At 47.9% G+C, this 13077-nt stretch overlaps 1 protein-coding gene across 1 annotated transcript in view; it reads right to left on the bottom strand.

The window, feature by feature from the left end:
• Dock1 (dedicator of cytokinesis 1) overlaps nt 1-13077 on the bottom strand; it is a gene marked incomplete at its 5' end in the record, with an annotated part of 406458 nt that overhangs the window by 294492 nt on the left and 98889 nt on the right. Inside the window, 2 exons of the mRNA XM_048791454.1 lie at nt 4086-4192; nt 6708-6778. Of these exons, the coding sequence (XP_048647411.1) occupies nt 4086-4192; nt 6708-6778 (178 nt within the window). The remainder of the gene's footprint in view (nt 1-4085; nt 4193-6707; nt 6779-13077) is intronic.

Genomic DNA, 13077 nt, shown 5'->3' with positions numbered 1-13077 from the left:
TAAACTGATAAAATTATATTACTATATTACTGTCTCCTCAATTTGTTGGTAAAGTAAAAATGAAGTGGTCTTCAGAATTGTTAGTACACATTTTTGCTTAGGTATCGTGGTTCAACAGAGTTATATTTATCTCTGTCAAATGTTTAGGATCATGAAACAACAAGTCTGACCTAAGAACCACTTTGCAGATGAGAACAGAGTGCATTGTGGGTTCTTCCCGTCTATCAAGTGTAGCACCTTAATGTTTGAAGGTTTTCCTTGACAAAGAAGTAACATAAAATGGCAATGCTCATCTAATACCTCATTTTCATAAGGAATCTGGGAATCATTGCTTAAAAATAAGCAAATGAAGTAAATATGCATGAGATAAATGCCTCTGAATATAAATATAGATTCAAAACTTCATAGCTACTTAAATTTCATGAAGTAAAGACTATACATGATGGCCTACTGACACATACACTTTCATTAATGGCTGGCATATGACGAAAAATTCAAGGTTTCTTCCTTCCTGAGTCTTCACTAAAAATTACCAAGAGTTAAAAATTCTGGCCGAGTGCAGTGACACATGCCTTTAATCCGAGTGTCTCAGGAGGCCAAGGCAGGATTGCAAATTCAAAGCTAGCCTCAGCTATGGCGAAGTGCTAAGCAACTCAGGGAGACCTTGTCTCTAAATAAAATAAAATGGGGCTGCGGATGTGGCTCAGTGGTCAAGTGCCCCTGTATAAATAACAAAGAAACCAAGATATGTTTGAATTTAAAAATAAATAAATAAACTATTAAAAAAAGACAAAATCTTTTACTGAGAAAAGAAATAATTTTATCTAAATTCAAAGATTTTAAAGAAATGTTCTGAAATGTAAATTTGAGAAAGAAAACAAGGCGGAAAGTAGCGGGTGAGCAGGAGAGAGAAAGAAAAGAGAGCTGCAGGACAAAGATCTCCTTCTGCTCGGAAGATTAAAAAAGAGATTTCTTTTTCCATAGAAAGGGATTTATTTATAGCAAATAAAACTGCTATCCTGACTTTGAACGGCTGGACTCTTCCAAAATGGGAGAAAAGAACAACAGGGCACAACTAACGGCCACAGCACACTGCAGGCTCAGAGCAGATGCCAGGGTCCTAAGGACCACTCTCTGGAGAAGAAACAGGTGTGACCTAGTCTGCTACCGTCTGTGAAAGTCATCTTCAGGATTCTAAACCTCACAACATTCATATACCGATATAAAATCAGAATCTAATTCTCTATTTTGAAGCAACAAAATTTTCTTAAAATATTGCTCTGATTTTAGTAAAATTCACAAAAATTGGCCTGGGAAACAAGGACTTTTTGTTTTAGCAAGTTCATATCATGTTTTCGGCTGTCTTTATTAGGTTTCTGATGGCTTAGGAAAAAACGAAATCTTAAAAACAGTTAGTCTTTTTAAGCATCTATTTGTTTTAAAGTCTTTTGAGAGATTATTACTGGTTAAAAAGCTTAAAACTAAACGACTACTACTTGACAATGATGTTTACTATATACTATTCATGTAAACATTCTAAGATTGTGCAAGGTCATATGAAATCTTTAAAAGTCTGATGGCCTGGCATGAAGGCTTCAGTCATGACTGGCATCTCACAGCACTGAATGCAACAAGAGTCACTAAATTTTCTTGTCATCTGCTGAATTCATCAGAATCTAACCATGCCTATTCTAAGTCATTTGCAATACATAGTTTTCATTCTTCCTTGAAGCACCTGTAATCAGATTCGTAAAAACACTCTAACAAATAATCAAGCACAATTTTCCGATAAAACAAAACTCACTTTATAAACAAACTCGTTTTCCTTTCAAGTACCTTTGGTAAAAATTAGTCTGACTATAAAGAAAAAAGATAATGTTGCTTGATTCAAATTATTACACAGACTGCCGTTTATTCTCCTGTGGATATTTCTGGATTTTCCTTTGTAAATTTGTACCTGTTGCCTGACAAAACCCTGCAGAAATACAATTCCTGGTAGAACAGCCTGGCTCAGCGCTTTGAGAAGACCCCCATCTCACCAAGTGGAGAGCACCAACTGCACTGTGGCTTCATCTGGGAACCTCTCCCCAGATCCTCCTGTTCTAGATGGGACAATGACTCCCAGTCACTAATCACTTCTGTCCCCAATGTGGGAGCAGAAGGACAGCCCAGAAAAGCACATCCCAGCAGTAATGGCCAATCAAGCTCCAAGTGCGAGAGGGCCAATCGGCAAGGTGTTCAGGGAAGAATCTTGATCAAAAGCAGAGAACGTGGAAGAAATGTGAAAGTTGTCAAAATAAAAACGGACCCACTATGTCAACCCTGTCAAAAGAAGCAGGTTTATGAAAGAAGGGACAGCAGCTCTCAGAAGAATCTGCCAAAACTGCAGGCTTTCTCAGAGCCATGGCAACCCTGTACAAGGAGTAGCTTCATCAGGACGTCTGCCCAGCCACCAACCACTCACCTCGGGCTGTTAACTCTTGGCATCAGTCATTCCAGCCAAGGATTACTACTTAAAATTCCTGATGGAATCCTCCTCATTTCGCCTCTAAACCCTTTCCCTGGCCTCAGACTCCTTGCAAACACCCACAGTTTGCTATAGAGCACATATTCCCAATGCAATGCTCTGCCAGTCCAGAATAAATTTCATAATTCTTGGAGAATCAATCTCTCTCCCTCTCTCTATGACATATATGTTTGTCTTGGCACTGAATGGTGAGTAGATGGAAAATCTACCTAATGAGACCTATGTATAAACTTTTGGAGAATTTACTTGCTCCGGTATGAAGCATAGTCCATACAGGCATGACCGCGGAAGCTGGGTCCCAACATATCACCTCCTCATCAGCCTTTCTCTAAACCCCATGCAGTCCCTAGGATTTGGAACAGTCACCCAGGGAGTGGACAATTCACGTACCAGCCTCTCAGTGGGACCTGAAATACGGGTAGTCAGAATTAATGGCCCACTCTAGATTTGTGTGATTTCAGTCTCAGATGGCGGGGACAGCTGACTTTCTTTTATAGAAGTGAGAAACAGGGTTCTGGCCAAAGAAAGGTCTACATGAAGGGGCTGCACAAAGCCACCCCTCCTTGATTTGGTATTTTTCTTCCTCCAGAAGAACACTCCCACCCAGGTGAACTCTTAATGTCATCTCTTAACATAAACATTGGCAACAGGCACACACTCCAGTGATATGATAAAGGTAAACCAGCAGGCAAACATGGTGCCCACCAACCCAGAAGGCACAGAGGACTGCGCCAGACAGTGCATTCTCAGTCTGGCCAGCAACCTCTCAGCGGGCATTTCCCAATGAGCGCTGCTTGTCGCTGGAAAAGCACAGAGGAATCACAAACAACACCAAGCCTGAGGACACAAGAAAATGAATGGAGAAGCCCAGCATCCAGACCCAAAAGAAAGAGAATAAATCTATGCCATCAGGATGTCACTCCGCAGACCTCACACCTGTGTCCAATAAATGAGGAAGGTTAAGGAATTATGCACAGCTTTTAAGTTTTCAATAAAACAACCTGACAAATGTAAAATATTAATTCAGTCTGTCCAAACAGAAAAAAAGTGATTAATAAAAAGGATGGGGAGATAATGAGGAAAAATATAAGGTGTTCTTCAGGATAAATGAGTTGAGGAATCATCAGAATTCATATGACTCTGAGCAGGGTTGGAAGAAACCCTGTCAAAGATGGCAAAGTTCAGATGATGACAGAACCATTACTTCTAAATTTAAAGAAAACCTGAACCTTTTTTTTGCCATCATCTCAGTGGACGCTAGTAATTGCCACCCCAGGATAGACAATCCCACGGTTTAAAGACCACAATGTATGCTGATTATCCTCGGGCTTTGGTGTGCACCCAAATGACAAACTACCACCTTCTGCACTCATTTCCCAATGAGCTGCTACCTACACTGCGTCAATCACTGTTCTCTTGTAAGGGCTACGTCTCCCTGTCCTGTGCTGGACATGTTTTAACCACATGCCACCTCCACTCCTCACAGCAGGGAGGAGGGAATTCAGAGGGGCCACGACTGCAGACCGTGGATCCCGTGATGATATCTCTCATAACTCACCGTGCTGGGTGAAGAGGTCACTGTGAACAATCTCAATCAAGCAGTAGAGCTTCTGAATGGTCAGCAAACCCATGGGGATGTTGAGGATGAACTCGGTGAACATTTTACTATGAGGAAGAACATGAGCAAAATACTTGAGACACATACAGCAAACAACCCGGTGCTGTTACAAGACAGGAGGTCCCTCGAGGGTCCTGACATGCCACTGGCATGCTGGACAAGCCCCTCACACAAGATTGGCCAAAATTACACACATCCCCAAATAAATGTTTTCTTTTTTAACTCACAGTCATTAAAATAGCTATTATTCAAATGACAGGCAATAACAAGCATTGAGGATTAAAGAAACCGGAGCCCTCCCGCCATGCTGGTGGGGGTGTGAAATAGTACAGTCACTTTGGAACGTGGTTTTGTATTTTCTCAAAATGTTGAACATAGTCATCGTGTAAATCAGCAATTCCAATTTTTAATTATAAACTCAATAAATGAAAGTATATATCCACACAAAAACGTGTATATGACTCAAAGTGACGACACTGTTAAATAGTACTGAAAAAGGAGAAACAACCAAATATCCATGAGCTGGGGAGTAGATGTACATGTCTGTCCATAAAATTCATCCAAACAAAGAAGCAAGCACTGACCTTTGCTACAACCCAGGTGAACCTTGAAACATGACGCTAAGTGAAAGCCAATGTTGAATGAGCCCATTTATGAAACACCTGGAGAAGCTAAATCTACAGATACAAAGAATAGATGGGTGATTGCCTAGGGCAGGGGTAGCAGTGAGAAAGGACTGATAATGGCACGAGGGATCTTACTGGGGAAATAAAATGTTCTGAAACATGCACTAAAAAATCTATTGAACTGAACACTATGAACAGGTGACTTCAGAGTATTCACCTAGTATTTCAATAAAAACATTTAAAACTTTCCTTTCACAAATGGCCAGAACTATGAAGGAATACCAGAAGAGCACCCCCTGGCATCTCAAGGAAAGCAACAAGAACGGGAAGTACTGCTTATGGGTCAATAGGCTGGTCCTGTCAAAGGCTACTTCCCAGCACTGCAAAGTCTGGGTATGGAGACAGTGGAGACGAACTAATGGAATGTTAGTTTGACCTTTTGGATTTTAAATATCTATTAAAAATCTTTTAAGAAAATATAAGAACAAGTAATTCCACTTCTTTGATTATCCTAATGATATACAATTAAGCTACAAAAAAAATGTATCCCTGTATATTTTGTAAAGATAAAGAGCAGACTTCACTCGGCACCCTTCAGGCAGCACAATAGTTAGAGGCCTGTTCTTTATAATCAGAAAGCCAGGGTTGGCCTTGAACCAGTGCCACTGGCCAGCTGAGTGACTGCAGAGAAGCAAAATTAGGCTAATAATAGAACCAATGTCATGCCATTGTTGTAAAGACTAATTGACTCGAGCATGGAGGTGCTTTGTGAAATGCCCATTTTGTATGGAGAAAGCACATAATAGATGTCACGTCTGTGGTTGTGGCTTAAGCAAATGATGGGCCAGCAGAGAATGGCACACCGTGAAAGTCATTAATAATTACGATGCAAAAGAGGATTTGAAGACACGGGAAATAAGATGTGTGAGTGCAAGAGTGGTCCTAAAGAAAAGAAGGTGGGCCTCTGAGGGGTGTGTCTGCAGCATGTTAAGGATCCAGGTCTTTCTGGCTGCGTCTGGGTCGTGGACTTAAGTGTGAATTTTTCTCTCCTGTGATCACTTCCACTTTATTAAAACATGGGTTGATGATCCAAGCAGGAAAACATACAAACATGACTTTTAATGTCACGTTTGAAATCAGTATAAAAGGGACTAATGCGGACAGACGTGCACCAAGAACAGAGGGCCTCAGCAGGACTTCCCTGGAGCTCCAAGCATGAGGCTCGAGCAGGGACCGTGACTCTGCTGTGCTCCTCTGATGGACAAGAGGCTGATCCGCCTGAGCACGGGAGGATGGGAGCAGAGTATGGCCGCACCCCAGTAGACGCAGTTTCCACGCCTCCCCTGTATCTCCAGCCCTGGGTTCTCCAACATGTGCCGGATGCCTTTGCGGGCTGTACAAAGACACCACACGGGGCGACATGTTCCAGGGCAAAAGGAAGGACCTGGTTGCCAGTTCCCTCCTCAGTGAAAGCCCTGTGGCTGTCTCCCACCCAGTTTGTCTTTGGGGATTTAAAAAAATTCTTGTCTGATTCTTCTGCCTGTCGTTCTCAGCCCCTCCCTCAGGAGCTCAGGAGAAGCTACACCCGTTATAAAGAAGGGGAGGTGACACAAGAGCAGGAGAACACCTATGTGAGGACTTTCGGGTTGTGAAAACAAAACAAAATGAGACGAAAACCAACAGCTACGAATTGAAAATCAAAACCTAACCATGCAAAATGCCCAACTGACGTCGTATTCCCAGTGCCTGCTGATGGGTGACAACTTCCCCACACAAAGTGATAATTAGCAAAGTGACAGACACCAGCAGCAGCCCATGCCCCGGGGAGGTCCAGGGCACTGACCCGTGCAGACCCGAGGCAGGCCCGGAGCATGCCCCGGACGACAGCAGCCCCAGGAAGGCGTGATGGGTGAGCGCCCGCCTGGCGCCTAGTTACCTGAGCTCCTTGGGGTCGAACACCAGCTTCACGTCATTGACGATGGTCGGCAGGTACTTCAGGGCCGCCCCCTGCAAACCAAGAGGAGAGAGGGCTGAGCCGAGTGCAGGGGCCAGCGTTGGCAGAAATTTCTGATTCCTATCAAGACCACAGACGTGGCAAGAAGAGAACCGCTTCAGACAGAGGCTGACGGCTGAGCGTGAGGAGAGGAGAGTGAAGGCAGCTCCCCCAGGCCACAGAAGGGCGGGAGCTAGCATGGACACGCGACGCGACGCAAGACAGCACAAGGGACAGCAACAGGAACGCACGCCTAGCCCGCAGGCAGACCACCGCCCCGTCACTAATGTGGCACTAACGTGACACTAACGTGGCCTCCTAACAAGGCTTCACGCAATGAAACCAAGACGGTCCCAGAAGACCTTCTCGCCTGAAGCCCATTCCTCATCCAGCAATGCAGACGAAATGCCCTTGCTCCATCCTAAAACTCGTCTCCTACACACCTGTGTATCCCTAGTTAAGGAATCATTTTGTTCTTTAGTAACAAGTTCTCCTTTATCTGGAAAACCCACAGCCTTGGTCAGGGCAGTCATGGTGATCACAGACCCCGCTGCCCGCATTGCACGGGGCTTGGGCCCTGCGAAGCTCAGCACTAATTCTAGCCGACCCACTACCGGGAGTTAGCTGTGTTGGAAGAAGCAAGTGACAAGGGAGACATTAATTACGCTGCCCCTGTTCACACAGCAAGTAATGAACTAAGCTGGAATTAAAATTCAATTTGGGGTATGCCGCAGACCCAAGGCCTCTGTTACACACTGCTGGGGAATGTTCTGGATCTCAAGCGTCCTGACCTGGCTTTGCCACCTGAGATAGGCTGAGTTCTACCTCCATGAAGGAAACTGGCCCGTGCCAGCTATATCAAGGGACTGCATTAACACTTAGATTCAAATTGAGAAGACCACAGGACAAAATATTATACCCATTACGTGAAAAGTTGTTATTACCACCCTCCAAAAGCAAGTAGTCAGAAACTCACCCCAAAAATATGACCCTGGGGCTGCGGATCTAGCTCAATATGCAGCTCAATGTGCAGTGGCTTGCCCAACATGCAGGAGGCCCTGGGTTGGATCCCGGAACATATGCAGTCAATGGATTTGCTACCAAAGTTCACTACCCCTATACCAACACCAAATAAATTCCATTCCATAGCTCACATGTGTACAAAAGTTAACTTCAAATGCAGCACAGATCTTAAATGAAAAACTTGGAACTATGAAACTTCAGGAGAGAACACTTGTGACCCTGGGTTAAGCAAAGATTTGTAAGATGTGATACTAACAGCACAATCTTTAAATGAAAACATCCCAACAAAGAGCTGAGACTCTTGGAAAAGTGCTGTTTAGATAACAAAACAGGAGCCATGCACAGCACGGGGAGAGTGTTGCAAATCAGGATCTGATGGAGATTGGTATCCAGGATGTACCAAGAGCTCTTAAAGCTCAGCCGTAAGAAAACAATCCTCCACCTCCGCCAAAGGCCGGGGGGGGGGGGGGGGGGGGCACTTCTCTGAGGAAGACACATGGATAGCAGATAAGGACCAAGCAACTTACTCTGCACCACTACTCATCAGGGAAGGGCAAACTAAAATGACCACAGTGAGAGACCACGACCGTCCATTAGAGAGGCTAAAAACAACTCAAAAGAAAACTCTAAGAATGTGCCGGATGCATTTGCTGCTGGTCTGAGTGCAAAAATATTTAGGAGACTTTAGAAAAGAACATGGTGGTCTCAATGTGAGCCATGAGTGATCCCCGAAACTGGGTAACTGCAGTCCTGCATATTTATTTACTCAGATGAAATTAAAACAGATGTTCACAAAAACCCCGCAAGTGAAAAGTTGAGAGCAGCTTTATTTATAATCGATAAAAGTTAGAAGCAGCCCAAATGTCCCTCAAGAGGTGAACCCACACCACGGAGCTCTACTCAGTACCACAGAAAGAAGGGACCACTGACCAACACACCATGAAGCTCCGACGCACCCAGGAGGAAAAAACAGAGGCTAACTTGAAAGACGACGTGATTCCATTCCAGGCCAATCTGGAAAGGGAAAACCTGCGTGGTGGCCAGGTGGGAGAGGGGTTGTCTGCAGTGGGAGCGGGTCCAGCCCAGAGACCCTTCGGCAGGGCAACTGTGTTACGCTTCTGTGGAAAGCTACGAACTTCCCAATAAGGAGGAGTGTGTTTTACTGAGTGTAAATTATACCTTAATTTGAAAAGTGATTAAAAACATATTACCTAGATTACGCTGCCCCTATCAGGTATGGAAAATGCCTGTCAGGAGGCTGAGCACGAGTCCCATCTCTGGTGCCCAGGATGGAGGATCCAGAGTTGAGTCACTTTTAATGAGTCTGAGTTTCCTGATCTACCAAACATGAGCACCCTGCACACGCCAGGCATGTACCTGGCTGCTCCTCTAAACTGACGTGTGAAATCCTCATGGCAACCTCTGGAGCAGGTCCAGGATCGTCCCCTGTCACCCATGAGAATGTGAAGGTGCAAAAAAGCGAAGTCATTTGCTCAGATGGGCACGCTGGGATCTGGAGCAGCCTGCCCACTCCAAGGCTGGTGCTGCCAACCCACTGCCCCACCTTCACTGCACGTCACAGCACTCCCAGGCCAGAGGACAGGGGCAGGGGACAACTTCCACCCCTAAATCTCCACTGCAGAATCACAGGCACGATGGCTGCTCTTTCCGCTGGTAACCCAGCCCTCAACGCCAACCCGACTGAGGGATTCCAATTATCTGCGGGGAGCTGCAGTCGAACAGCATTAACTAGGAATAATTTCATGCCCGTTTCAAACGTTCTGCTTCGACTACCTCAGAGTCAGTTTGAGAAACTAGAAAATATTTATCGTGACATTTAATAATAAGCGTTTGCACAGGCTGATTGCTTTCCGTCTCTTAACGTGTCTCGTTTAGTTTGTGGATGTCCAGAGGGTGAGGGACGGCTTGGCTTCCTGCATTTTATACCGTACCCAACAAAGCATCCTCTGCCTGCAGCCGCTTCATAAATACCACTTCACAAGGACAGAGCGACAGCAACACACAAGAACAGGCCTTTGTGGCCTGCCTGCCCCCCGGGGCCCCTTCGGCCACCCACCCTGTGTTAACCAGGATGGGCCGAGGGCCAGGACAGCCAGGGCTCCCGGGCTTCCCTGCCCATTTCCCAGGCCTCCCACACCAAGCGTGTCCTCCGAGCGGACCGTGCCTGCTGAGGCAAGGCCAGGGAGGATCCCACAATGCTGGGCAGCCCAGAGCTCTGCTCCTCCGACCAAGACCACAGACACCACGTCGTACAGCAACCACGGCTGAAGGACAACCCCTGTTGAGCCACAGATCTGAGTCACAATGGCAGCAACCTCTTCTTAGGCCACCCTTCCTATAGCACGGCTGCCACCTCACCTCAGGGCACCCATGACTCACACTCCCCTGAGCCCTCCTTCCCAATGTCTTGGGTCCTCCCTACATGTGGGGGTCCCTGGGGTCTCCCCACATAACCCTTCCCCCTCAGGAACATCACCTCATATAAGCTACCAACACCTAAGGCTGATCTTGGAGGCCGTCTCTCCTGCGCCCCGCACCTCGAACCCACAAAACCCACTCCTGCACCCCGCACCCGTAACCCACAGCGACGACCTCTGGCGGGCTGTCCCAATGACTCTGCCAACTCCACTGCCTCTGATGGAGCCCCACCCGCCATCCCTTCCCCAGGGAACCACACTACTGACCCCTTGCTGCAGAGCAGAGGTTGGTCCACCTAACATCGAACCTCCACCTCTCCCTGGCACAGCCTCCCAGCTGGCCTCCCTGCCTCCACCCAGACCCCTCGTTCAGGCTCACTGAACAGCAAGAGAAGCCCTCCTGTTATGTAACTTGGGTGACACCCTCAGCTCTTGGGATAAATGTGACCCAGTCAGCATTCTCAGGGCCCCTAGGCTCCAGCCTTGATGCCCGGGGACTGGCCCACCAACAGGACCCTCTCCGCCTAGGCTGAACCTCTTCAGGTTCCCAGGTGGGCCAGGCTTTCCTGCTCCTCAGAGGCTTGTCCACAGCGATTTCCTCTTCCTGGGTCCCTGCTCCCCTCCCCCATTGCAGTCCCCACCTCAGTTAATCCATTTCCCCTCAGTCCAGAGCTCAGACCTCATTCCCCAGGACACAGGATGCTGGGTCAGGCACCTAGGGCACTCACATTCCCCTCAGAGATCCCAGGTTGACCTGCCCACACCCCCGAAGACCACAAGCCCCTTGGGAATGAACACAGTGGGCCTAGTCACTCCCCTGGTCTCCCGCACTCCTCACAGAGAACACAGGCCAGGGCTGGCCCCCACGACTCCCAGACCACCTCACCCTGGCACAGCACCTCTTGATTCTCAAGGAAACCACCCCCCCACCCCGCCTCTGCTTCCACCTCGGTCACCATCCCTGGGGAGGAGAGGAAAGGTGCAGAGCCAGCAAGGCAAGGTGCTCAGGGGCCCACCCTCCAGGCCTCCTCACAGGCGCCACCTCCTCCCTGGCGTATGCCACCCTGCCACTGCCAAGGACCAATCTCCAGTGCTTTGGACTCTGTTTGCACTTGGCATGGAAAGGCTTGGGCAGCCCCCAGGGAGCTGGACAGCTGTGCTACACTGAGGTCTCTGTTGAGAGAAGGGCTGCAGCTTCAAGAGCCTGGTGAGGGGCACAAGCTGGTGCATAAGTAGGCTGGTGGGTAACCCACCAGAGACAGGTGCGGGCGGGATCTTCTCTGCAGAGACACCTCCAAAACAAAAGTCGGAGTACACCACACACAGGAAGAGCCGGAAGCAGAGTCTACAGGAAGCAGGGCCCAAGGGGGCTCAGGGCAGGCTCGGGCCAGAGGAGAGAGTGCACAGCCTGCCTCCACCACCTGTCCGGGCAATGCCAGAGGGTGCCCTTTTCCATCAGTGCTGCCAGGTAAAGCCATGGTACTTTCAAGGACCTGCCTCCAGGGGCTGCTGGGATGGAAGGGTGGTCCTGGCTCAGGAGGACCTGCCTATGGGGACTGCTGGGATGGAAGGGTGGTCCCGGCTCAGGAGGACCTGCCTATGGGGGCTGCTGGGATGGAAGGTGGTCATGCACATGGTAAGCTCAGCTCGGGATCCCAACACAACACCAGTGCTCAACAGACCTTGGCCACTGCCACCTCCCACAGTGGCACGCGTGGCGTGTGGACACACACACAAGACTAACCCAGACACCCTCACTGTGCAGACCTCTCAAACCCCAGTCTTCATTCAGTTGGGACTTCCCTTTATAAAGGGCTACATACCATGACAGATACTGAATAGAACTGGTCACCAAATCACAGAGGTCAGGATGATAGAAACATTTTCGACTTTTCTGGTTTTGTTTGGTCTTATTATTTAGGGTAAATCAGTGGAGGTCTTCATTTAAACACATCAGGCAGGCTCTTGTGAACTGTCACAAGCAGCTGAGATGCCAGCCTCCCCCAGTGCTGCCTCAGGGCCTCCCATAGTGGATGACCACCTGCCATCTCATGGAGATGTGCTGTGAGAATGACTGTGGGACAGTGGACAGTGTCAGTGGATGTCCCCAGAGACAGAGCCAAGTAGACTAGGTACCTCTCAGTCCATCCCCATCAGGCCGGGAACCACTGTCCCTACCCTGAGTGGATACACCCAATGACCTGCCCAACCAAGAGCAGAGAAGAACCCCGGGGATTTGGATGAATTCACCGCTTCGAGCTTTGCTCATTCGTTTCCTGTTCGTTGAGCCATAAGAGAACTTGCGAGTTATTTCTTCACATTTGATTTTAAACCCAGCAAAATCAACTTCCCAGCTTGAGTTTTTCTTTGAACTTGGTGAAGCTTTTATCTGTCCACCTGAGGGTGGACAGGTCCGATTCTAAACACATTTAGGCTTGGGGCAAGCACACGCGTGCACTGACCCACTGACTCTGAGAACAGGCGCTCAGGCTTCCGCACGCACAAGCCAGAGGCACCAGGGGGGATCCCACTAGGCACTGACTGAAAGCCAGCAAGCCGGGGAAGGACACCAGCGAGAAACTTAGAGTCCTGGCTGCTGGTAAAGCTATTTCTACTTGTTCTAAAAGACAGGCTGTTGAGTGTCCCTCTTAAAATCAGGTTCATCCCCATACCAGGCAGGCAGGAGCTCATGGTACTCAGCACTCCCAGCTCTCGGGAAGGAAAGTGAGGTCAAAATGGAATCAAAGGGGCAAGGGACATACTGAGACCAAAAGATCAGAGGGAAAGAAAAAGAACTCCTAAAAGCACTATGAAGGGGCAGAAAAGGCTAAAAGTTTTTTAATTGCTAAAAT

Source organism: Marmota marmota, unplaced genomic scaffold (genome assembly GCF_001458135.2).
Source record: "Marmota marmota marmota unplaced genomic scaffold, marMar, whole genome shotgun sequence".
Lineage (NCBI taxonomy): Eukaryota > Metazoa > Chordata > Mammalia > Rodentia > Sciuridae > Marmota > Marmota marmota.
This window is presented reverse-complemented; position numbering and strand designations above follow the sequence as displayed.